The sequence below is a fragment of the Gossypium hirsutum genome, chromosome D12 (genome assembly GCF_007990345.1).
Source record: "Gossypium hirsutum isolate 1008001.06 chromosome D12, Gossypium_hirsutum_v2.1, whole genome shotgun sequence".
Lineage (NCBI taxonomy): Eukaryota > Viridiplantae > Streptophyta > Magnoliopsida > Malvales > Malvaceae > Gossypium > Gossypium hirsutum.
In genome coordinates, this window is record NC_053448.1 from 53,593,807 (window position 1) to 53,619,397 (window position 25,591).

The 25,591-nt window shown below is 33.2% G+C and overlaps 3 protein-coding genes and 2 long non-coding RNA genes across 8 annotated transcripts; 3 read left to right on the forward strand and 2 right to left on the reverse strand.

Moving 5' to 3' along the window:
* On the forward strand, positions 1–2,760 carry LOC107946551 (transcription factor TCP17). Its single transcript, XM_016880940.2, has 2 exons — positions 1–734; positions 1,382–2,760. Exon 2 carries the CDS (start codon positions 1,420–1,422, stop codon positions 2,401–2,403), a length of 984 nt encoding a protein of 327 aa, XP_016736429.1. The 5' UTR covers positions 1–734; positions 1,382–1,419; the 3' UTR covers positions 2,404–2,760.
* Positions 2,761–7,382: 4,622 nt separating this feature from the next.
* LOC107946552 (kelch domain-containing protein 3) lies at positions 7,383–13,693 on the reverse strand. Of its 2 annotated transcripts, XM_016880941.2 has the most exons (12): positions 13,504–13,691; positions 13,186–13,397; positions 12,304–12,453; positions 11,631–11,798; positions 11,387–11,539; positions 11,022–11,174; positions 10,417–10,581; positions 10,094–10,270; positions 9,489–9,672; positions 9,125–9,329; positions 8,422–8,565; positions 7,383–8,016 (listed from the first exon to the last, which is right to left on the reverse strand). In XM_016880941.2, the coding sequence occupies exons 1-12, from the start codon at positions 13,620–13,622 to the stop codon at positions 7,957–7,959; spliced, it is 1,890 nt and encodes a 629-aa protein (XP_016736430.1). In that variant the 5' UTR covers positions 13,623–13,691; the 3' UTR covers positions 7,383–7,956. The 2 variants fall into 2 exon arrangements, with proteins under 2 accessions (XP_016736430.1, XP_016736431.1); XM_016880942.2 differs by lacking the exon at positions 11,022–11,174 and having other exon boundaries at positions 13,504–13,693.
* A 2,130-nt stretch (positions 13,694–15,823) lies between these two features.
* LOC107946554 (pentatricopeptide repeat-containing protein PNM1, mitochondrial) lies at positions 15,824–17,703 on the forward strand. The gene has a single exon (XM_041107152.1). It carries the CDS (start codon positions 16,000–16,002, stop codon positions 17,521–17,523), a length of 1,524 nt encoding a protein of 507 aa, XP_040963086.1. The 5' UTR covers positions 15,824–15,999; the 3' UTR covers positions 17,524–17,703.
* A 4,623-nt stretch (positions 17,704–22,326) lies between these two features.
* LOC121224246 (uncharacterized) lies at positions 22,327–24,926 on the forward strand. Of its 3 annotated transcripts, none has more exons than XR_005921860.1 (5): positions 22,327–22,634; positions 22,912–23,066; positions 24,039–24,181; positions 24,401–24,595; positions 24,675–24,926. It is a non-coding gene; the product is annotated as an uncharacterized lncRNA (long non-coding RNA). The 3 variants fall into 3 exon arrangements; XR_005921862.1 differs by having other exon boundaries at positions 22,328–22,634; positions 24,401–24,587; XR_005921861.1 differs by having other exon boundaries at positions 22,328–22,634; positions 22,922–23,066.
* LOC121224247 (uncharacterized) lies at positions 23,957–24,455 on the reverse strand. Its single transcript, XR_005921863.1, has 2 exons — positions 24,362–24,455; positions 23,957–24,221 (listed from the first exon to the last, which is right to left on the reverse strand). It is a non-coding gene; the product is annotated as an uncharacterized lncRNA (long non-coding RNA).
* Positions 24,927–25,591: the final 665 nt, after the last annotated feature.

Sequence of the window (25,591 nt, forward strand, 5' to 3'; positions counted from 1 at the left end):
ATAGGGGAATACATTATATAAAGCTGTATTGTAGCTGCAGTAAAGCATAAGCCTAATTTTGTAGTATATACTGAATGGTCCCAGTATATTTTATATATACGTGAAGTTAAATTTTCTACTTTGTGTGCTATTCAAAGTTTGATGAAATAATGCGAATACATAGTTGAGCGAGAGATATAGCAATAATAATGTAAATACATAGATAAGCAAGAGATATAGCAATAATTAAATTAGTGATTGTTCAGTTTATGGTGTCAACTCATCATATTTATGTTATATATTCATGTGGTTTATAAACTCAAAGTAAAAATAATTTTAAAATGAAAAAGTTGGAATAACATAGTTTCAAACTAATAGCGATGTGTTGGCATGCGTATGTGCCACATGGACATAGATATGCCATTCCTTTTCCTTTTTTCCATTACCATGCAACATGTTTGCAGTGAAATTCCAAGCATCTTTTTCTTTCCCAACAGCTGTGTTTTTTTTTTCTGCTTGCTTTCCTTTTGTTAGGTTTATTCTCAGCAGAATTATTGTTTTAATAGCTTTAACCATTCCTTCCATTACACAGTTCTATATCAAAGCTAAAATGAGGTTTCAATCTCAATTGCTGTCTCTGCAACTTTCTCGTACTTCAAGTTCCTTAGCCTTCTGAAGTACTGTCGAGAAAAACCAAATTACACCCATACATATCTGCTGCAAGTTTTTCCAACATTTTCATCTCTTCATTTTATGTAAGTTTTTATCATGCATCCATCTCCTATTTTTTTTTCTTTTTTAAGAACAAAAACTTCTTTTGTATGATTCCAAACTCGTCTCATCTTTTGTTGGAACAAAAGTGAACTTAGCTTCATTTGTTTTGTTTTTAAATTCCTTGTGAAAATTTACCCTACTTCTAATTGGAGCAACACATCTCTATCTAAAACACACTTTTCTTTTAAAATTTAAACCCAATCCCTCTGTTCCTTTGATCCTGTAATTACTTCCATATTATCCATTTTTTATATATATACATACATATCATATGTTGCTGTATAGTCTTTCCGAGTCCGTAAAGAAAGAAACATGAAGATAGGGCAAGTTTTACTTTGGTTTTTAAACCCAAGTCCTCTCTTCCTTTGATCCTTCACTCACTTTCTTATTATCCATTATATATACGTACATATATATATTACTGTATACTAGTTTGTTTTGAGTTAGTACAGAAATTATATGACAAATTTTACTTTGATCTTTAAACCCAATTCCTTGCTTCCTTTGATCTTTTAATTACTTTTATATTATTCCCTATATAAAAATATATTCGTTTTTTTTCGGAGTTAGTAAAGAAAACTGAACACATAGGTCAAATTTTACTGTCTAATTTAATGCCTTTTTTCAGTTTGATAAACGTATTTTGTGAATGATGAGAGGAGTAAGATGATCTCGAGTTCAAGGGAAGCAAAGCAAGAGGGTGAAACCAATGACGGCAGCGGCGGAGGCAACAAGTTGTCGAAGGGGCCACCATCATCATCAAGTTCAAGGCATTGGTCGTCAGCAGGGTTTAGAAACCCAAGGATTGTGAGGGTTTCGCGTTCTTTCGGAGGCAAAGATCGGCATAGCAAAGTTTGCACAGTAAGGGGATTAAGGGACCGGCGTATTAGGCTTTCAGTGCCCACTGCAATTCAATTATACGATTTGCAAGAGAGGCTAGGCGTTGGTCAGCCTAGCAAGGTGGTTGATTGGTTACTTGAAGCTACTAAAGATGATATTGACAAACTCCCTCCACTTCAAATGCCTCTGGGATTTAATAATCAGTTTCATCAGCCTTTGTTAGTTCCTCATGAACCCAATCCGTCTTTTCTCGATCCTAACTCCATGTTGATGAAAGATGGAGAAGAAGAAGATCAAAGAATGGCAGGTGACAGAGATAAAGGAAAGTGGATCAAAATGAATGAAGACGAAAATCATGGTGGAAATAATAACAATAATAATATTGAAGATCAAAGGCTTTTCCCATTAACCAACCATTCCCCATTTCCTGGATTGTTAAACAATGGCATGCCTTTGAATTCATATTACCATTGGGAACCTTCCAGTCTGTCTTTGTCTCAGTTTGGAAACCATGGATTAATGGCCCCCCAAACTGAGAACTTCTTCAATGGTAACACAACGAGTGTGCCGTTGCCGTGTTCCACGACCGTTCCATCGGCGACAATGGCTTCATTTTTCCCCACCTATCCTCCCTATGGTACGAATCCAGGCAGCAATGATTCAAGACAAATGAATTATCTGCAATTGTTGAGCACAAATTTTCTTTCAAATTCCATGAAGCCTTTTTCGTTGAATGTAAACGCTGGCCTCACTCATACACAAAACGATGATGAAAATCATGGAGATGATCAAGATAATACCGATTCCTGATAATGGAAATTACTTCCATTGCTTCATCTGCTTTCATCGATGTCAGCACGAGCTTGGATGAATTTAACTGGTTTCAGATCATCAAATTAGGAAAGAATTACAATAAGGGTCTCTATGTTTACATCTCTATATCTATCTATATATATATTTATGAAGCAGGAGAAAAGGAGTAGTAACAGTGGGCTTCAAGTTCTTCAGGTGGATTAGTTAATTCCATATATAATGCAGCAGGTAAGATGCTAGCTTAATACTTGTGCCTTGTAGAGAGTTTTTAATTCGGTAGTGTTAATGGAAGTTTATTTGTACTTTTAAATGTTTTGCAGTATATATATATGGCATTGATTCTTATGTTTCTAATCATATATTCCATGCATGTTCAGTAACTGCTGCATCACCAATCATATGAAGAAATGCTCTTGTATATATAATTGCATGCAAAATCCAATTTCCTTAGGGTTTTGTTTATATATATAGGTAGAAGTAATGATCTTTTTCTACTCATATATAACTACTAAGGATAAAAATTAAGGGTCCTAATATTTTAGACTTAATTATATATATAGTTCAACTTCTTAGATTTCAGGGAGTGAATCTATTAAAATATAGTTAAAACTATTTTTATGAAAATTAAAATTAATTTATTCCACAATTTTTTTTTACTTTTAAAATTAAAATAATTCTGCTTTGGTTTTTTCTATCCTTATTAATTTATTTTTCGGTAACATCAACTGTTTTCGTAAGAAGGAAGGATTGTATGAAATCTGATTTGCCATTCTCCTATTAGAAAGTAATATGGATGACGTTGAATCATAATTTCATACAATACATTTTCTTTTGTAATTATATTTAAATGTATGTTATATTTTTAAATCTTAAACCAATGAAAGAAATAAAAGAAGTCAAGTAGAATATTATGAATTAGCTGAAGAAAAAAAAAGGGAAGGTTAATTTGGTTGGGAAAATTATTACTATTTTATCACAAACTTAATATAATACTTTGCTACGTTTAGCATTAATGTGCATGATTTAATAGTTGTAGCACATTATATTCATGATTAGTCTAGTAAACCAGTTTCTAATCCAGCAGTATGAGTATTATGTTATAAGTACGTGAGTTTAAATTTAATATCAAGCAATTACATTCTTCACCCTTATAATAAAATATAATTAACAAATTTAGTATGTTTGTGTCTTGTATTTATATATTTCTATACGTTGTGTTATATTTATATTATTTTTTGATAGAACATTATATAGTTTTTTAGGGTATAGAATATTATCGACCCCAATCTTTCATACTTACAATATAATACTATTGCCACTAGGTCAAGAGGTTGTTGGCAGAATATTATTATATAATTAGTAATTGGTATTACATACATTTTAATAAATTTATATGTTAATGTCATGTTGGATTTTTATCTATTATCTATATATATATATTATCTAATCGGGATGTCTGACTCTCTCTTGGGAGAAATCTTTGAAGTGTTGTCCGTCTGAGAGCTGATAAACCCCTCAACGGAAGGTATTGTCTCTAGCCTCTACGGAGAACCGTTGTAGGTTCGCGAAAGGGGTACAATAATAACATCTCGTCCCTGAGCTTGTAGGTACCTATCTTCACCAATTGAGGCACCCTCCCCCTCTGAACCTAACGCCGACTCTCCTAGGAGGATGGAGACAATACCTTCTATTAAAGGTCCATCAACTTCTAAATAGACGACATTTTGTAAATTTTTCCCAACAAAAAAATCCAAACTCTCCTCAACCCCCTCCATATATTAGAATATAAAGATATGATTCAAGTGCTGCATGACCAATGGATAGGAAATAAGAGAAATTTGCATAAAGTTCCAAATGCGTGTGAGTAAAAGAAAGAGTAAAAATACGGAAGGTGATATGAAATAATAGAATATAAATGACTGCAAATGTGCTGCAATTCTGAGAGACTGAAATGGGAACAGTGATAGTCACACGATCCAATACATACATTCAATAAAGCATTTCATGGATGGATGGGAAGGTTTCCAATTCCCTTTTATTATTATTATTATTATTAATATTTGTGGTCCCTTTTTTTTCTTGGAATTCTCGTTCCAATTATGCTATAATTTTGGACCTGTTTTAATTTAAAATCGGATTCGTCGAGTCTGTTAGAACTATTTAAAAAAATAAAAATAAAAATATTCATATATTTTATAATTAAATTTAAATGAAATAAAAACATTTATTATTAAATTGTAATTCGATTATGATCAATTTTCTTTTAAATTTCGAGTATGACCTAGCTATTAACTCATTCAATTATTAAAATCAATTGATTCTTTCCGTTAATAAAAATTAATATTCATCGACATGATTAATATGGAATTTGTGTAGGTGATTCTTAAATAAAGAAACTTTTCGTGTATGAAAATATTCCGTGTTCTTGAAATTGTGGGATCGATTCACAAAAAAAATGTTTGTGGTAATTTAAAATAATAATAATAAAATGTTAAGCACACCTGTCCAAATAATGAAACAAAACCTTTTCTTTTCAAGTTTTATAATAATGGTCCGATTTCAATTTTAATTCTTATAATATACTCAACTTTCAAATTTAATTTACAAAGCTTTTTTCCTTTTTTTTATAGATTTTATGAGAAAAATTCAATTTTAGTTTTAGTGTTCAAATTTTAAATTTATTTTTTTTACATAATATGGTATTTTAACTTTTATATTGTTATAGTTACTCTAAATATTTTATTTTGATTAAAATGTTGAAATGCATGTGTCTAAATATACAACATTTTTACTTCTTTTTTGCCAAAATTTAATTTCGGTTCTTATATTATGCTCAATTTTGAAATTCAATCTTTATGCTTTAATTTTTGACATAATTTAGTACCTCAACTTTTATATCTCATTGTTAGCCTAAATACTTTATTATAATCAAAATGTTGATGTATACATGTCCAAATACAAGCATTTTACCCTTTTTTTGAGGTTATATAATAATGGTCAATTTTCAATTTTAATCCCTAAACCTTAAACCTATACCATACTCAAATTTGAAATTTAATCTCTACACTTAAATTTTTGACATAATTTAGTTAGTATAATTTTTAAGAATTGCCAACACTTTAAAATTTTATGTTAAATTCAAGTCTATTACAATGTCATTTTTACAAGGCTACCAATTAAGTAACGATTTTTAGTTTTGATATGTCACACTAGCGAATTTAATAGAAAAATTTTAATGATGTTAACTACCAAACCAAAATTTTTAAGTCCGAAAAGTTAAGGAATTAAAATTTTGAAAATAAAAATATTGAGATTAAATTTCAAATGTAGAAAGAACATAGAAATTTAGAAGATATTTTTATTTTCAAATTTTTACTCTATAATTTAGTTCAAAGAAATTAAGAGGTTTATTAACAAGAAAATTGGCAGTAGGTTTCAACTATCCAGCCTAGTATAATTTAGAGATAATGTAACTTTTAGTCTCTGAACTTGACAAGTAGGTTCACATTGGTTTCTAAACTTCTTTTTATCCATTTTGACCTCTAAACTTGAAAATCATTATTCGTTTAAGTCCATTCTATTAATGACGTGAAAAAAAGTGCATAATGTAACTTTTGGCCCCTAAGCTTGGAAACTAGGCCCACATTAGCCCATAAACTTGACAACTAGATTCACTTTGGTACTTGTACTTTTTTTGGTCCATTTTGAACTTGACAACGAGATCCATTTTGACCCCTGAACTTGAAAAATTGAAAAGTTTGATGATATAACATTTTGAAATTGTGCTACATCATCACTTGAAAAAAAAAAGATGATGATGTAGTACAATCTCTAAGTGTCATATTCGATGTTTTAATAAACCAAACTGATAGTTGAACAGGTTAGACCATCAGTTCAATCCATTTGACTGTCAGACTAATAATAATTAATTAATTAATTAATTAAAAATTCGTCAAATCTATTTAATTTTATATTTAATTTTTAATTTTATATTTAATTATTGTTGGTTCGATGGTCAAACCAATCAAACTGGTGGTCTAACTTGTTCAACCATAGGTTTCTATTATTAAAACGCTGAGTATACACTTTGAGATCATACCACATCATTTAAAAAATTTTATTTTTCAAACTTAAAGTGTCACATCATCAAACTTTTATATTTTTCAAGTCCTGGGATCAAAATGGACCTAATTGTTAAGTTCAAAATGAACTAAAAAGAAAATACAAATATTTGAACCTATTTGCTAAGATCAGGGGTCAATATAGACTTACTTAACAAAGTTCAAGGGTCAAAAGTTACATTATCTCCTTTTTTTTTTCATGGTGATTAACAGAATGAGCTTTAATGAATAACGATCTTCAAGTTCAAGGATTAAAATAGATAAAAAAATTCAAGAACCAATATAAACCTATTTACAGAGACAAAAATTATATTATAAAAATTTACCTAATTCTTTATTTTAAAGAAAAAAATAAAATGCAAAGCCAAAATAATAAAAACTCCGAAATTGATGTAAGAGGGTATTAATGAATTTAATAGGTTAACCCAAAGTTTATGCTAAATTTAATGGAAAAAACATTACAAAAGGAAAACTCATATGAACACATGGAGAATTTGTAGTAATCATAGAAATTAAACATTGTTTTTAAAATAAAAAATAAAAAAATACATATTGAGAATTCCTTAATTTTGTAATTCAAATACGTGTAATTAGATTAACGTACTAACGGGTTATAGAATAAAAATTGAACACAAAAACAAAAACAAAAATGTGATTTAAATTCAACTTATTCACCAAATTACAACTTCAATCTAGATCACTCTCCCAAATTTCCCACTTAAAAGCTTCTTCGCACATGAACAATTTAGTTACAACAATTTTGTACTAAAAACAAGTTCCTCACTCATACAAATATGTGATTTCTCTATCTTGCATATAAAATAATGACAAACTTGTGAATTTTTAATTCCATTGTAATCAACTCGAAAATATCTTAATATGAAATGGAATAAATGGGGATGATATTAATGTAAACTTCCTTGGAAAATAAAAAAAAAATTAATATCCATGCTTAACTTGATATTCTTCATGATGTGCTGTTGAAAATTCTCAAAAATGTATTTTAAACAGTCCAACAATTTTGGTCAAAATTTTCTGCTCCGTCAAAATAGTACCGACATTCTCTGCTCCGTACATTGCAAACAGAACAGCAAGATTTCAACATAACTAAATCCAAAAACAATCCGCAGGTGGTGTAATGCAGTCTTCCTCTGCAACCTTACTTTTCCTCGTTGCAAAAACAAGCTCAGTTTTAAGCCAGTAAATCATCCTCCTATTAACACTTCTAAACAAAACTAGTTTCATGCATGTAAGAATTCGTATAAAACGGGGGTATTCCTTGTTACAAAGCATAACAGAAGGGAATTAATGGGGCACTGATCACCAGTTAGTATGCAACCTAAATAGATTGAGCCATATGCACATCTGTGGCCAAGTTGAGGCAATAAATGCATATATGGCTTCCAGAGGGGGGTGTCTAAAGATTAATTCACTGTTTGTAATGATATTTTGGGTTTGTTGCACTCCAAGGTGTCTGCTCTCTACTCATCTGCCAAAATATTAAGAAAAATTTGTCATCAGAAGATTCACTACACCAAATTATGCAAAATAATGAATTCTAATAAGTTGCATGCAGTTTATTTATCTCTCTTAAGATAAAAACGTTTATTTATCATAAACTAACATCTTTAAACTATGTTGCTCTGACTATTTTTCTTTTTTGGCTTTAAGTAAGTGTCGAACACATACTACACTCAACAAAGTCAGAGTAAAATAGGCTTTGAATAATCCAATCTTAAAGCTATGATTTAAAATGCAAAGTTAAAATCCAGCAGCATTGAGCTGTAAAGAACGATGGATGTCGAAAAGCAAGAAGAAAGTGATTTTCACCTTTTGCATGTCCAGAAGATACTAAGATTGGCAGAAAAGAAAATGATTCTTCTATCATTTGTACCTTTCTTGGAGATAAGGCAACGGAGAAATCTGTCCTCACAGATCCAATGCCTTTCAGAACTTCACTGCCAGAGTTTGGTGCATCGTTGGCCTTATCATCAGTTAAGTTGAGATGAGCTACGGATGATTCTTGCTTTGCAAGGTCCTGTGAGAAAAACAAACAGCACAAACTTGTTATATGATGACATATACCAATCAACAACCCATTTTGACACCAACAGACTATCGAAACAAATAATGAATGGCTATTGTAACTAAAAGTGGAGCTTAACATTCTTCAATTATTCCACAAGGGCATATATTGCAATGACTGTTCAAAGGCCTAACCTACATTACTCCGATTCATCATTTTCCCTAAACAACTATGTCCAACACATATTTGGAAATGGGTATGGAGGTACTATCCTCCAAATATATAGAAAAACTTAGAAAAAAAAAAATCAAACATACACAGCTATATCTGATACTCAACACTAAGTCCAACATAGAGCCTTACTGCCTAAGCAATGTCAATCATGAGTGTATCAAAAAAAGAAGAGATAATGGAACCAAAAAGAGATAAAAAGATAAGTGTTAGCATAGTCCACTGATTCAATAATTCTCAACTTCCAGTAACCAAACTGGGTTGACAAGTAGCAATGTGCTGGTAGCAAATTGCATAATAATCCAATTTTTGACAAAGAAATTCAGGGATTTTCATGAACCTTGTGGATTGATAGATCATAAGATGCAGGATTCCTTGAACTCGGAGCAGGAGCTTCCGCCTCATGCAATGAACAATCCTTCTCATGAACATCACCTTGCTTACAATCTCCATAATCCTGCATCATGCTTCTTGAAGATTTTGATTTACTATTGCTATTGCAATCACCAAATACAGAATCCCCACTTTCCATGGAAGTCCTTTTTCTGAAATGAGTACACAGTATTAAGACCAACCAAAAGTATCCGAGAAGTTACTTGCAAAGCGAAGGATGCTGGTAGACAAACCAGAACTATATAAAAAAAAATGTTGCTACCATGTCCAATGTTGGTTAAAGGAGGGAGGATGAAGTAAGAATTTCCTACCTACAGAGATTATAATTGGCTACACCGATAGAGTTGGGTTTGTTTGAAAACAGTATTCCTCGAAGATGCGTCCCATCTATAATAGTCTCGATGGTATATCCATGTGGGAAGCTCTCTGTAACATTAGCGTGAAATATCTTCTTCCCCTGAAGTAGAACTTCGTTTGATGGAAAACTATCTCTTCCTGCAGAATTGGATGGTAATATAAGTACTATATAACAATACTTTTTCCAAAATTTAACTCATACTAATGAGGGAACAGTTCCATTTTGCTCTGGCTCTTCATTTTTCTTAAAGTACTCATGTCTGACGCATATCCTGGAACACCCCCCTAAAAGAACATTTCCGTATCTCTAAATTGAATATATCAGTCTGGTTCCAACTCACACCCAAATCCGTGTAACATAGAAACATTCTATTTGTCTGTGTACTCGCTTAAAAATAACATTTGTCCATTGAGACTGTAGTTAAGTTAGGCCGCCAAGAACATTTCACTGTCATACATAGGATAGCACAAAACATTAGAAACAAGCAACCTATACCATTAAAGAATATAAATTGAAGAAGAGTGGCATATAGTTTTAAGTTCATGAAACCGTCCTTACTTGCTTGGCCACAGCTAAACAAAGATATGGGTTGGTGGTGCACATCATTGTCAGCTTCAATACTAACAAAAGCTTTATCACGTACAAGATTACTAAGATTTTCTTGTTGGCACTTTAACTTCAATTGCTTTCTCAAGGATAATTTCTCTAACTTCCTTTCATCCTTTACAACAAGTCCTGAAAGTCAAATTAATTGCTATTAGAAAATCAGCAGAAGTGGTTGACTAAAAGATTTATGGAATACTGGGGACCAAACCACATGTGAAAAGCAGCCAAGCCATTGCTATTTTTAATTCAAGGTAAACAGAATACAAAGATTAAACCTGTGTACAAGTAATACATGTCATCCAGTGCCTCGAGAGTCTTATTGCAGCCACCAATGAATATAAGAACACCGCCCTTTAGGGGATCCAAACAATCCCCAGAAACAGAAAATCTAGCTGAAGGGCCATCACCCATAGTAATCACCTTGGTCCACAAGCCAGTTTCTGCATCAATGATAGAAAACATAAATTGACCAAACCAAACTTATAAGTAATATTGTCTTATCAGCCATAACCCTTTCAAGCCGCCAAAAAAACCCTGAAGCACACACATTCTAAGAAAACACATAAGAAGTCTCTTGATTCCCATGTAAAGGAATGGCAAAAGAACACTAAGTACTTGACTCTTTAATGTTTCTTCTTAAGACTCAAAAGGTAAGTAAAGAAACAACTTGCTGAAACTGAATGTTTACCATATTTAGGCAGCCAAGAACATAGTGATAAGTTCTAAATTAGGGATTAGTCAAGAACACCTGGAAGCGCAATGAGTCTATTAATGGCATTTCTTAGGTTTCCAAAACAGAAACTAATCCATGTAGATATCAAGAAAGAATAAGTTCAATTGAAGATGATGATAACATGATAAACAATCATGTAATACATACCAACATCAAGCATGTAGAGATCATCATAAAGATTTTGAGCATAAGAAAATCCCCCAAAAACAAATAAGTTCTTGCCGAAAGCAACAGTGGAGTGACCAGCACGAGGTGGCAATATCTGGCCTAAGGTATTCAACTCTTTCCATGCAAGAGTATCTAATACAAATAAAACAATTCCAAAACAACATTAAAAGCAGCACATTAAACTTAGATTCATATATCAGCAAGCTATTAACTGTTTCATACATATAAGTAGTACGGTAAGTCAAATATCCCGAGTAAACTAAGAAAACTGTAGACATGTAACCATAGAAGAGAACACATAAACACGCAAAACTCTGTTACTTTTTTTTTTTTTAAATTGATACCTGCATCAAAGATATGGACATCAGACAAATAGTAATCATGCGCATCTTCGCCGCCAATTACAATAATTTTATTCTTCCAAGATGAGCAAGTATGGCTATCGCGGGCAGATGGGGGGTTTCCTGATATTGCCGCAAGTTTCCAGACAAAGGTCTCTAAAAGTCAAGACTCAAGATATCAAAAACATGTAATATAACCATACACAAAAAAAGGTCAAGATGTAACAATTATTGTTATGATGTTCACCTGTATTTAAAATATAAAGATTGTTGTAATATACTTCATCATTGTTATCTGAAGATTTCCCACAGCCACCAAATATGAAGAGTCGTTTGCCAACAACAGCTGCACCGTGACCCTCACGTTCCTCTGGCCCTTCACCTCTTACACTTGGACAAATCCATGTGTTTGTGCCTGCAACATAAACATGTAATGAAGTACTGCATTCTCTAGCACTAATTATCAACTGCTGACTTTAGGCAGAAAATTTATTAAATAAACCACAAACCAATAAATGTGCAATGTTGTTTCCATGCAAAATCTTTAAGGCAAATGATAATGGCTTAGCCTTGAAATAAAAAATAACTTCCTGCAATTGCTCTAATTGCCATCTAGTATTTTCCAGTAAATTGCTCCGCAGGGCCCACTGCTCTCCATTCACTTTGTATAACCGAAAGTACAGTTCCCTATAAGTTGTCTGTCTTTTACAAATTATATGAGCACCATTAAACCAAGTTTCAAGACAATCTCCAAAATACATTAGTTCTTATAAAAAAACTTTAAAAGGGGGAAGTTTATGTTGATTTCTATCATTGATTCTAAAGTAGGATTATTAGTTTTCATAGAATTTACTTTAAACAAAAGCAAACGCAGATAAAGGGTAATGAAAGGTGAATCAAAGAAATCCAAAATAACTCACAGGTTTCTAATATATGTAGATCCTTGAGAGGTTTCACACCATCAGTACCACCAAAAACAAATAGATTGTCACCAATAGTGGTACAACTATGGCTGTCTCTTGCAGAAGGCGGTGTGCCCTTCGTTACAGGTTGGCTCCATGTTTGCTTAGCTGAAAAAATATTGCAATTATGGGAATATTTTAAAGTGATTAAAGAATTGTGAATGAAGCCCTATATCATAATGCTAAACAACCCAAGTACAAAAAAAAGAGTGATTCAAGCAAACAAGTCTGAAACCCCAAGATTGCAAAAGTTTGCAATGAAACATAAAAGAGTGATTAAAGAATCTCTACTGACCGTTATTGATCGTAAATGCTAAACAGCCCAATTACAAAAAGAGTGCTACAAGCAATTAACAAGTATCAAAACTCACTTTTCACTATGGGAATATAAGAGGGGTTAAAGGATCTCAAATGAACTCCTAAGATCATTTATGCTAAACAACCCAAGTATGTAAAGAGTGATACGTGCAATTAACAAGTATGGAAAAACAAGAAATGACATCTTATATGGGGAAAATGGTTCCAAAAACATGAACCATAATAAACGTAAATTCCTTTAACCAAACAAAAAGCAAGAAAAGTTTATACTAGCATTATTTGCTAACCCAAGCACAAATAAAGGGATTAAGAAATGTATTTTATAACACGATTAAACCCAATAAAACCCATAAAATGTAAACTTCAGCAACATATCCACCAAAAATAATCGATTAAGAAAACATATATAATACATCCATTGTATCTTAAATACCAAATAAAAACCACAATGTAAACCTCAAATTTTCACGTAAAGAAGAAACAAGAATGGAAAAGAAAACCAGAGTTCAAAAAGGAGCCCACCAGTGTCAAAGACATGAACTTGATTGGTTTGGCAGTAATCCTTGCCATAACCACCAAAAACATAGAGAAATCTGCCTCCTTTAATAGAGTTACATGTGTGTCCCCATCTTTTGCCTGGCCCTGAACATGCTTCTCCGATACCTCCAACTTCTTGTTGATAAAGCGGGACCTTTTCCCATCTCATTTTTATTTCTTCTATTATTTTCCTGGGTCTTTTACAAAAATAATACAAACAAAAATAAAACAAAACTAAAATAATATAAACTTTTTTTATTTACCAAAATAATACAAAAAAAACAGTTAAAAGAAAAAACATACCTGAAAGAAGGGTTTGGGGGATTTTGAGACTTGAGAGTGGATTTGGAGGAGTTCATGCAAACAAATAATAAAACTCTCGAAATAGAGGTTGCGGACACGTGTGCTAATATTTGGTTCATACATGCCTTGTGGAGTTGGAAGCCAAAAATAAATAAAGCCACATTTCAGTTTTCAATGTAATTTCTGAAGAGTTCTATTATAAAGATTTAGGGAAAAGTACCCTACATAGTTGGGATATTTATAATTTGTTTATCGATTGAAAGGAACAAATAGGCGGCTGAAAAGTGATGGAACACTGCAAAAATTGTTCATCTATTTCTATCACAATCTGCTTACCAACTTGTGCTTTTATTGATTGTTGCTTTAATTTTCTTTTTTTTTTTTGCCAAATGCTTTAAATTGTTTAGAATAATCAATTTTTCGTCTCAAAAAGCAAAAGATTTTATGTACAGTAGTTTTGGAAAAACTACATCAATCCCCCTCTAATCTTTGTTTAAAATTTATCAAATATATAAATTTATCTAAATACGGAATTTTTATGAACGTCAAGTATGGCTTTATTTTGATAATTGAGGCACTTTGGGTTCGATTGTTACGAGAGAAGTATAAAGTTTTTTACTTGGTTCCCACGAACATTGATAGACCGAGGCACTCCAATGTTTGGCGATCACTTTCATGAGTGAGGAAGAAGGTGCACATCAATGTCATTTGGTGGTAATGGTTGCACTTGCCGGTTTTGGTTGGATAGATGGATCGTTAATATTGATCCGCTTTTTAACTATGTTGAGGGTAAAGTTATTGGGGTGAAAGATATTACGGTTGCGAACATGGTGGCAGAAACATAGTTGATCGCACACAAGGCTGTTCGGTTCCATCTGATGTACTTGGAGGAGATGCAGTTAGCTTGGGTAGTTCCCTATTGGGGCAGTTCTCGTTACCTCACTTGTATCAGGACTTTGCTATTAACAACTAGGAAAAGGAGAGACTGATTTGGAAGCGGGTTTGGAAATTGGCTGTGCCGCAACGAGTGCGTTAGTTTATATGGTTAGTGTTGCGACGGAGAATCCTTACTAATGAGAAGCGTCATCATCGGTGTTGATGAGTATTAGTGAATCCATAAGAGTTGCGAGGGAGAATCCATATTGTAGCCTATGCCAACAGTCTACTAAGTTGGTATTGCATGCCGTTCGCCACTGCGAGCCTGTTAGGGCGATTTGGCGCTTGGTTGTTTGACCGATGACATGTTCTTTACCAAGCTGCTGGTTGCTTAGATAATGGAGAATATTAGTGAAGTGGCTCGCATTGGAATATTATTGGGGCAGATTTGGGAGAGGCTAAACAGGTATATTTTTTAGAATGAAAGCAAGTCGAAGTCTAAGGTTGCTAGGCACTGTTGGGCGGAGGCCATGTCTCATGGGGTGGTCATGGTACAAGCTAAACCCGATGGTGGGAACGTGAGCGGGGCTGGTTACTATATGCCGTTGAGTGGTTGAGTCAAGGTAAACATCGATATTGCTATAGATGTTGCTTCAGGCACGGTTGTTGTAGGGGGTTGATTCGGAACTCTTACGGGAATTGGCTATCTGGGTTCAAGCGAAGCATTAGACAGATCTCTGTGCTATGGGCAAAGTTTTAGGAGATGATTGATGGCTTGCGGGTAGCATAGGGTAAAGGGTACTGTCAGGTGATCTTGGAGAATGATAATTTGGAAGCTACACGGGTAATAACGGATGGGTCCGTTGGTATCACTGCCAACAGCTCGATGCGACACATTCAAGGTTTGTTGGCGTTGCAATGGGAGGTGCCAATGCAACATGGTTGTGGACTTTGTGGCCAAGGCGTTTCACAAGAAAAGTGCTGCCCTTCAGCGGTTCGAGAATCCGATACCAGGGTGTTGGGCGATACTAGCTCGGGATATAGGGCGCAATAGTCCGTAGTGGTGTTGCAACTTTCTTGTTTCAAACCAACTGTTTTATTTAAAAATTCATATTAACAATATATCAAAAGGGATTATATGAAACTGTGATATCCTATTATCTATCTCTTTCTAATAAAATAATGACAAATTAGATTTTTCCTCCTGATTTTTAGCTTTTTAGTTAGATTTAAACTTTTTTTTGAAAAAAAAATTAAAAATCAAGAAAAAAATATGATTTATTATTGAAACAAGATAAAAATAACGCAAAATCATAGTTTCATATAATTCATTCGATAGGCAACATGCATTTGATTGAAATCATTATTTTAAAATTAATTTATTCTGAAAAGATCCCAAAGCCCAAATGAGTCCGAAGTACTAGTCAACAAAGAAGCCCAGCTAAGTAGAATCTGGCTTTCTTGCAGGGTCCATTTTAACACTGTAGATTAGGGGTTTGGCTTCTCCAGTTCTAGGGTTTTTCACCATTTTTCCTAAATGAAGACTTAATTTATTTTTCTCATCAGTGACTTCCTTCCACTCTCTTCTCTACAACCCATTTTCATTCTCTTTGAAAAAAAATGCCACCATTAACGTCTCTGCAACTCCGTCGGCTGCTTCACCGTTGCGTCTCTTCGCCTTCTCCCTTTCAACCCCATGCTTTGCTTTCCCCGAAACCTCAATTTACGCCCACCCATTTTCCCAAATTGCCATTTGTGATATCTAAACCCTTCTCCAGCCAGAACCCTAGCCCTCAAACCCCAGATCCGGTTGCTTTATCTCTTTCGGCTGAACTCCTCAAGGACCCTTCTTTAGACCCTGTCGCTATCACCCCTAGACTCCAGCTTCACTTTTCTCACATCAAACCAACCCCTTTGTTAATCTCCCAGACCCTCAATCTCTCCCCTGAAGCTGGCCGAACCGTTTTAGGGTTTAACGATTGGGTTTTATCGGACCCCGATTTCAACCACACCGATGAAACGCTTTCGTTTTTCGTCGATTATTTCGGTCGAAGAAAAGATTTCAAAGCTGCCCACGATCTCCTTGTCAATCACAAGTCTGTTGCCGGGCCTAAAACTCTTAACTCCTCCATTGATAGGCTGGTTCGTGCTGGCAGGCCAACTCAAGTTCTGGGGTTTTTCGAGAGAATGGAGAAGGATTATGGTTTCAAAAGAGATAAAGAATCACTGAAGTTGGTAGTGGAGAAATTGTGTGAAAATGGCTACGCGAGTTATGCTGAGAAATTGGTGAAAGACTCAGCCAACGAGATATTCCCGGACGAGATGATATGTGACTTATTGATCAAAGGTTGGTGTGTTGATGGGAAGCTGGAAGAAGCCAGAAGATTAGCTGGGGAAATGTATAGGGGAGGTTTTGAGATCGGTACAATGGCGTATAATGCAATGCTTGATTGTGTTTGTAAGCTTTGTAGGGAAAAAGATCCATTTCGACTTCATTCGGAAGCTGAGAAAGTTCTGTTTGATATGGATTTTAATGGGGTTCCAAGAAATGTGGAGACTTTTAATTTGTTGTTGAATAACCTTTGTAAGATTAGGAAAACTGAGGATGCAATGAAGTTGTTTTTTAGGATGGGGGAGTGGGGATGTTATCCGAATGCAGAGAGTTATTTGATTATGATTCGTAGCTTGTATCAGGCTGCTCGAATAGGAGAAGGAGATGAGATGATCGACGGGATGAAATCTGCTGGATTTGGTGAACAGCTTGGCAAGAAAGAATATTATGGATTTCTGAAGATTTTGTGTGGGATTGAAAGGGTTGAGCATGCCATGAGTGTTTTTAAGAAAATGAAGGCTGATGGGTGTGAGCCTGGCATTAAGACTTATGATTTGTTAATGGGGAAATGGTGTGCTCATAATCGGCTAGATCGAGCCAATGCACTCTACAATGAAGCTCTGAAAAATGGGGTGCCAGTGGAACCTAAGCCATATCGTGTTGATCCAAGATATATGAAGAAAACTAAAGCTGTGAAGAAGGAGAAGAAGAGGGAGACTTTTTCTGAGAAAATGGCTAGGAAGAGGAGACGGCTCAAGCAAATTCGACTGAGTTTTGTAAAGAAGAGTAAAGGAAGAATGCGCAGTGCCTAAACTTAATTTTTTCCTTACTGAAAATTTAAGTGAAATGACAATGTCAATTGGAATTTGAGGTTCTTTTCTGATCTTTGGTCATTTGTCTTTTTATGATTTATGTTGTAAAATTTCAGTTCTTGTTTTTACTCTAATATTGGCAACATTAGAAATAAAAATTGTTCCGAGTAATTCATTTTACTCAATCTAAGACCTTACAACAGGAGGATTGATAGTTTAGGTCTTGAGTTGTGACATGCATTTTTAGTTTTCAAGAATCTTTCAAATAGAATAGTTGGACAAACATTGCAGATGCAAAATATATATATGACTTTGATCTTAGGACATTGCTATTTTCTAAATTTACTGCAAGGTGACCGTGCAACCCTGTCCCTCATCAGTGTACCAGGCAATGAAAATTAAACCAAAAAATTGCCTTCCTATTGGCTGTGTCACCCATTGGTTATGATGTATTGCCAGCGAAATCATAATGGTCAATTGCGAGTGTCGATCCCTAGGATCTATTTTATTTGTCTTCTTCTGGTTTATATTTGAAATAGGTTTGAGTTTGGCCTTTCTTACAGGTTCCATGTTAGTGTTATGGTTATTCTGAGTGCTTAGATTGCAGAATTTATAAGCAAAATCTGTGCCTGCTTTTGCTATTCTGTTGATAAACTGGTACAATGTTGGAAATGTTGATTTATCATATAGTAAAGATAGCATATTCTAGTTCCGTGTTTGCATTAAAAATGTAGGAATTTGCCTATGTTTGGAGATAAGGAGTTTGTAAATATTAAATGAAAGGCACGAAATTGGCAATATCATAATGCAGATGGTTAAGCTTCCGTACCGTTTTAGGTCTTTCGGCCTCCTATTTGTTGCCAAGGCAGTAGCTTACCAGCTTCTCAGTAAACTACTGACTTTATACCCCTTTTTGAGGGTCTTTTGGTGGCCGAGCCTGTAAAAGGTAGAAAACTAGCTACTAGCGGGGAACCGGAGTTGATATTCTGAGGTGCACCAATGATGCTAAGTTAATAAATGTTGGAGGGGCAAGATAGGGAAATTTAGACATATAGTTTTTAAAATACTCAGAACGCAGTATCTTTCATTTATATTTGATACGGTCCATTTAGCTAACGGGTATAATGGTTGGTCTGTTTCCTCGAGGCCTGAAAGCTCATCTTAAGCAAAAGCCGGTTGAATTTGGTCTCTGAACTCGTTTAGGTTTCAAGTACTGTGATATCTACAGAGTACCCTAGTTTCCGCTAACCATGAGATTTCAGTGCTGTAATTTGATGGAAATGTTTGAATTCAAGAAATGAAAACTCCCTACGGCACTAAAAGCTGCAGTGGCATCCATGTTTCAGGGTGTATGAAGTTATGTGGCTTAAACATTTTGAAGCAGATAGATGCCAAACCAGAGACGTCAGCACCTTTGGGTGTATAGTGTGTTTTTGTTCTGATATTGGTATGTATACATGCTAGTATGAACTGATTCCATAGGTAGGCTTTGCCAAGTCAGATGAATTAAGTTGTACAGATCATCCCATGTGCTCAGGATTTCCCTTCCAGAATCGAACAGAGCTGTCAATCACACTGAATCAGAATGCAGGCTGAGTGAAATGGGGGGAGAGGTCTTGTTGGTCGGAGTTCCTTTGGAGGAAAAGAAGGTTAAGAGGGTGTTTGGAGTTTGCACTTTGACCCTAAGTGGTAAGGGTGGGAAGAGAGATGGGAGGTCTAATCCAACCGCTTTGCCATTCTTTCTATTGTTTATTGTTAATAAACAAATCCAGATAAAAGACTTTGAGATTCCATAATTAAAGGACAAATAACAATTGGATCGGTTTTGTTTAGTGTGTATTTTTATACAGATAAAAATCACATGCAAAGGTGCTAACATGTGGTAGCTTTCAAGCATGTGATGGGAGGGCTTTTCTTAATTTTACCTTTTGATTCATTGAATGAATGTTACTCCAGTTTGGGAGTATCAAATTTTAGATTTTCTTGTATTATTTTGGAGGGCTCCCCACGGTTTTAATATTTTTGTTTCGAATAGACGCAGTACGTGAATTTTAGACCCAATACTTCGTCAAAACCATACAAAAAGTGAAAGGCTTGTGGTTAACAAAAGAGAGAAAAAGATGCTTGGCGTAATCTTGAATTAATATTTTTAAGGGTAAAATATTTGTTTTAATTATTTTTATTTTATTTAATCAGTTAAATATTTTAATCACAGTAATAAAAAAGATGATATTATTTGCCTAATAATAAATTAAATTTTCCAATAATTACACATTCCATCTTAATCTTAAATATAATAAACTCAATAAATTCTATCAATTGTACTCTTTCTCACTCTAGCAACACACCCCTCAACCCTTTTGTCACCCACCATATGGGTCTCATTACCATTTGGATCTCATTGGTTTTTGTCAATTTGCGGCGTGGAAGCTCTATCTAGTTTTAGTTGGGTAAACTTAAATATGAAAAGTTATCACTTTTTCAACATTACGTTTTTGGTTGCTCAACTGCGATGATTGATCTTGGCATAATACTAAAATCAACCTTTAACGTTTACATGTTATGTCATTTAATCTTAATTTTAATATATTTAACTTTCAAGTTTAAAAACTCAGCCAATTTGATATTGATACTAAAGAATTAAAAAAATATATAAAAAAAAGTTTTAAAAAAACTATAATAAATCCAAAATATAAAAGGTTTTTATGCAATAAGTGTTATTTGATTTATCACCGCAATCTACTTCTATTAATTATTTGTGGCAAACCTGGAAATGATTTTGCATGTGTTTTAATGTTGAAATGAGTGTTGTAAGTTTTATTGTATTCTATTATGCAAATTTATTCCACGGTTAATAAAATTAAATAAACTTGTTTGAATTTAACTAATTTCGATTACAATATTGTTATTTTGTCCTAAAATACAGATCCAATACAAAACCATCAAAACTCTAAGCTTAAAAAATTTAGTAATATATTTTCATGTATTGAGCTATTTTAAAGGCTGCTATATAACCAATTATCTAAATTGAGCTTTTTTCTACATCAAAAAACCAAGCAAACCACACAGAGTAACCCACAAACCCGAAGACTCGATTCAAGAGAAACGACCAGCTCCCAATAACCGAGCTTCTCATAAAGCCTGAATGTTTTCTTTGAAAATTTAGCTATATAATCAACAACCTAATTATGCTCCATTGGTGTGTGCCTGCCTTCTCATAGTAGCACGTAATGTATGCTCCTAATTAAGATACCCCATAATTGCTTGCACACTATCACTGTCTAAAGTCATCTTCCTAAATCCATTTGCCAAGTAACTTCCAATCCACAAGTATTGCCTGAAGCTTTGCTTGGGGCATTGAGATATTTCACCCAAAGCCAACTACCCAGTTTTCTCGACTGTTCTGTATGACTCCACCTGCTATTGTAGCGTTCAATTTATTATCACAGGCATCATCATTATATATTTTGGTCTATCCCCTCAGTGCAATGCACCATCTATTTCCCTAACATTGCCCTTTGCCACCTCTTACATGTCTCACCCAATCACTAAGAGAGGTTCTAGTTGTTTATTTATAAAATTTGTTTAATTTTTAGATTTATGATCAAATTTATAAAATACATAAATATTGGAGGGTTAGATTTATTATTACGCTAATGAAATAAAGTTCATGCAAACTTTTCGCCATTCATCTAACGGCAACTAATGAAAAAATAACTAAAATATTTAATTTTTCAAAATTAAACAATTATATCTAAAAAATTAATAATTAAATGATCAAAATAAAGTCAAATATATAATTAAGCGACTATTCTTATAGCTTACTCATATTTTAGAGAAATGGTAAGGAAAGCTTGCTACAGTGAGCTTCCCATAAGCTCCCTTTAATAATAAATAGAGTATTGAGTAATTTGGTAAAAAAATAAAAGAAAAGGTTTTTTTTTTATAATTTTTGGTACTCTCTTATAATTATTAGTAATTTTTCATAACTTTTGTTATACCTTGATAGTTTTTGGTATGTTTTTAAAATTAAGTTTTGGCCTAATAATTTTTTTTAAGGTATCCATTTGAGCGAGTCGAGTGATTAATCCTCCGCATTTGTAGGCTTATTAAAAAGGTAGATGCTGAACTATGAGTTTTAAAACTACTCTATATGCTGGCCATGAGTTTCAAAATTAAATGTTTTTTTGTTTGTTTGTTTGATACACCTTATAATTTTTTATATGCTTTCAAAATTAAATTTTGATATGAAAAATCAATTTTTGGTATAAAAATACCATTTTTACATACTAAAAAATTTAATTATATATATAAGGATAAATAAATAAATATTGAAAATTACATAAATAAAACAAACCACTATTTCATACTCCCTCAAATTAAAGGAAAATCCTAATATAATAATCCTAAAATAACAAAAAAACATAATATAATATAATAAATACCCTTCAAGGAAAATTCTAAGCGATTAAATTCAATATTTATAAATCACATTAAGCACAAAATTGCGCCTCCGCAGTATGAACCATAAAGCACAAGTTGAATCCGTATAGAATCATTATTATTTTTATTTGACTTTGGTTAAAACAAAGTAAGTAGATGTAGTCGAAACTCCTCTTATATGATTTGTTTTTTAACATTAGTAAATTTTTCTTCCTCTGTCTGTGTTTATTTTTTTAAAGAATTTTCACTTAAAATCTTTATTTTATGATCGTTATACTACCTACATTACAACAAAAACATTAATAGTTATCAATGGCAAATGATTTAAAGTATAATTTTATATGAGAAAAAAAAACCCTAACAGCGTGTTTGGTTCGCTGTTTTCCCCCCCTCTGCATGCGTATTCCCCCCCTATGCAGCAGGCCCACCAGGAAACGGTTGTTTGGTTCGCTGTTTTCCCATTCCCCGCCGAATCGGTTACTCCCCCATTACATTGATTGCGCGTAATAGGCATTACGGCCCCTCAGCGCCGATTACCCATTCCGCGTCTTTCCCTTTTTTCTCTTCCGTTTTCTGCCCTCGTCCTCAACGCTGTCAAAAGCTTCCCCAAAGTAATCGACGGAGTCCTCGACGTTGTCAAAAGCTTCCCCAAAGTCGATCCTTCCAAGGTCACCCCTTTTTCTCACATCCATTTCACGATTTATTGTTTGATTTTATATTTCGGTGCTTGGGTGCTTAGGAAGAAATGATTTTGAAGTTATTCTTTTCTGGAACTACTTGATATTTCACCCGATTTATAGTGTTTTATGTGCATTTTTGGGTTTCATTCCCAAAATTGAAAGCCAAATCTTTCACCGGTAATCAATCATTTTTATACAATTTCTTTTCATGCTCATGTTTCCTTGTTTGGGTTTCTTTCAAAATTTCTGAATCAAATTGCTGTAGTTATTGGTAGATATTAGAAGAAGATAGTGCTGGTTTTGGCTTTGGGGGATTTGCATATACCCCATCGGGCGGCTGATCTCCCTCCCAAATTCAAGTCCATGCTAGTTCCTGGAATGATCCAACACGTCTTTTGCACTGGTAATCTTTGCATCAAGGTATCCCATCTTTCTTTTCCTTTCTGGATTTTTTTTTGTAGCTGAAATCATAGTTGAATTTGGTTCCACTTCTTTAGCACTTTGGGTTTTATGTTTCTCAGCAAGCAATTGAATATATTAATTTTCTCTTCCTTTTTTGGAACTATGGATTGTTCATTCCTTTGTAGTAGTTATGCTAAATTTATGCCTAATTTAATCTGGATTTCATGTTTTTGCCCAATTATTTTCTCTTTGAGTTGTAATATGCGAAGAGATATTATTTGCTAGTTTGAATTTGGGAAAAGCAGCAGAAGCTACCATACCTGAATTATCAGTATTTTAAATGATCGCCAGCAATTGTTTTATTTGATAATTGTAATTTTGATCCGAATAGCCATTACTGCTACCTTGCATTTATACATGCAAAGAATGATTCCTGTCATGTTTGATCTGAAATGCGTATAATCACGTGTCAGATACTAGTTTGTGCCCAACTCTGACATGAGTATGTTCAAAATTTCCGAAGCTTTTCCGTATGTTTGAAGGATTTTATCTCAATCCTTTGAATATGTGTAGGGCATATGTGCCACTTTTGAGAAAACGAGAAGAGTCCATGTAGCATAGCATTAAGTAGGATTGAAGTACATATTTGGTTGAACTTAGAAACATGTAGGAAGTTAGTCACTAAGGGCTAGTTTCTCATTGCTTTTGAAAAGTGCTGCAAAAAAATGCTTTTGAAAAATGCTTTTGAAAAGCTTGGTCTAAAATTTAAGAGTTTACTATCTGTTTAGTATTGCTTATGGCTCTAAAAGCACTTTTGAAAAGCTATTTTTCTCTTATTTGCATAGCCAACAACAAATCAAATGAACCTGATTTGTTAGCTTTAGCTTTATGGAAATTATGCCATAGTATTTCTACCAATTGAACTTTTACGGTTTTTGTTTTTCTTATTAAAATTACCACTGGCCCAGCTAATTCGGACTAAAATTTCAGGAAGTTCAAGATTACTTGAAGACACTTTGTCCTGACTTGCATATTACCAGAGGTGAATATGATGAAGATACAAGATATCCCGAGACCAAAACATTAACTATCAGACAATTCAAGTTGGGATTGTGCCATGCCATGGCCATCAGGTATTATTTTCTTCTTTCCGCTGGTATATAGTATTGGACTCTGCATTTTAAATCAGTAAGTAGTTTGCCATTGATGCAGATTATAAATTTATATTGAAGCATGCATCTCCTGCTGTGAAAAATATGTGATTTCATGCTAATGGTGTTAAATAAATATAAAAATAATCGTTCATGCCTTACATTTCAAGTTAAAATATGTTCTGTTTGGAAAACTTGTAGACAGAGATCTTGCTCTCTTTTTCTGAAGCTGCTAAAGGATGCACGAAGGATCTACAGTTTTATGCATTTGTAACTTGTGATTCTTGCGGTAAGTAGCGCCTAAAATTTGTTGGAATCATGTTGTGTTCAAGAACCATACAAGCACAAATGTAATCCACTAAATGCATAATTCCAAGTGGAGAGAAAGGTAACCTGGTATGTTCATCTAAGTCACTTACATTTTTTGCAAGTTAATTAATCATAGACTTACTGTTGCTTCTTTGTCCTTCTGCAGCAAGACCTGCATTCTACAAATATGTTGCCTTCATGTTCATTTTGAATGCACTAGAACTGTTTGCTTTACCTAGAGCTTCTTTCTAAAGATCAATATATCGATATTGCTGTGGGAACATATCCAAAAATGTAGAATGTGCTTTACCTAGAGCTTCTTCCTAAATATCAGTTAGTCCTTGATTTTTTTTTCAGTATGTACTATGTGTTATCAAGTAGATTTGGAGTTTGAATATCTACATCTAAATTATTTTCATTTCCAAGCAGAGATCTTTTCTGATCAATTTTCTTGTAACAAAATAAATAGTATCATTGTGTTTGTTATTGTAGAATTACAAGAGTCTTGTACTAATAGAATTTGATGGAGTTTGAATGGCTCACAGGTTTGATGGAGTTTATTTTTTAATTCTTTTTTAATTTTTTAATTATGTTCAATTATAATTAACACTACAAAAATTATCTCAACAAACGAAACAAAAAAAAAGTAAAATGCTACAAACAAATCATGTTTTCTTTTTTTAAAAAAAGAAAGATATTTAACACACTATATTATTCAAATGGGTTTTTTTAATAATAATTATTAAGTCATCAATTAATCAAATCCACAAAATCAATTATTTTAGATTATATTTTATAGTATTATATATTATGATTTTAGTAAATTCGTATAAGAATATTTAATACTAAGAATTTTATTAAATTATATATTTATATTAAATTATATTTAATAATAATTATTTTAGATTATATTTTATAGTATTATATATTATGATTTTAGTAAATTCATATAAGAATATTTTAATATTAAGAATTTTATTAAATTATATTTTTTTATTAAATTATATTTAATAATTATTATTTTAAATTATATTTTATACTATTATATATTATAATTTTAGTAAATTCATATAAGAATTTTAT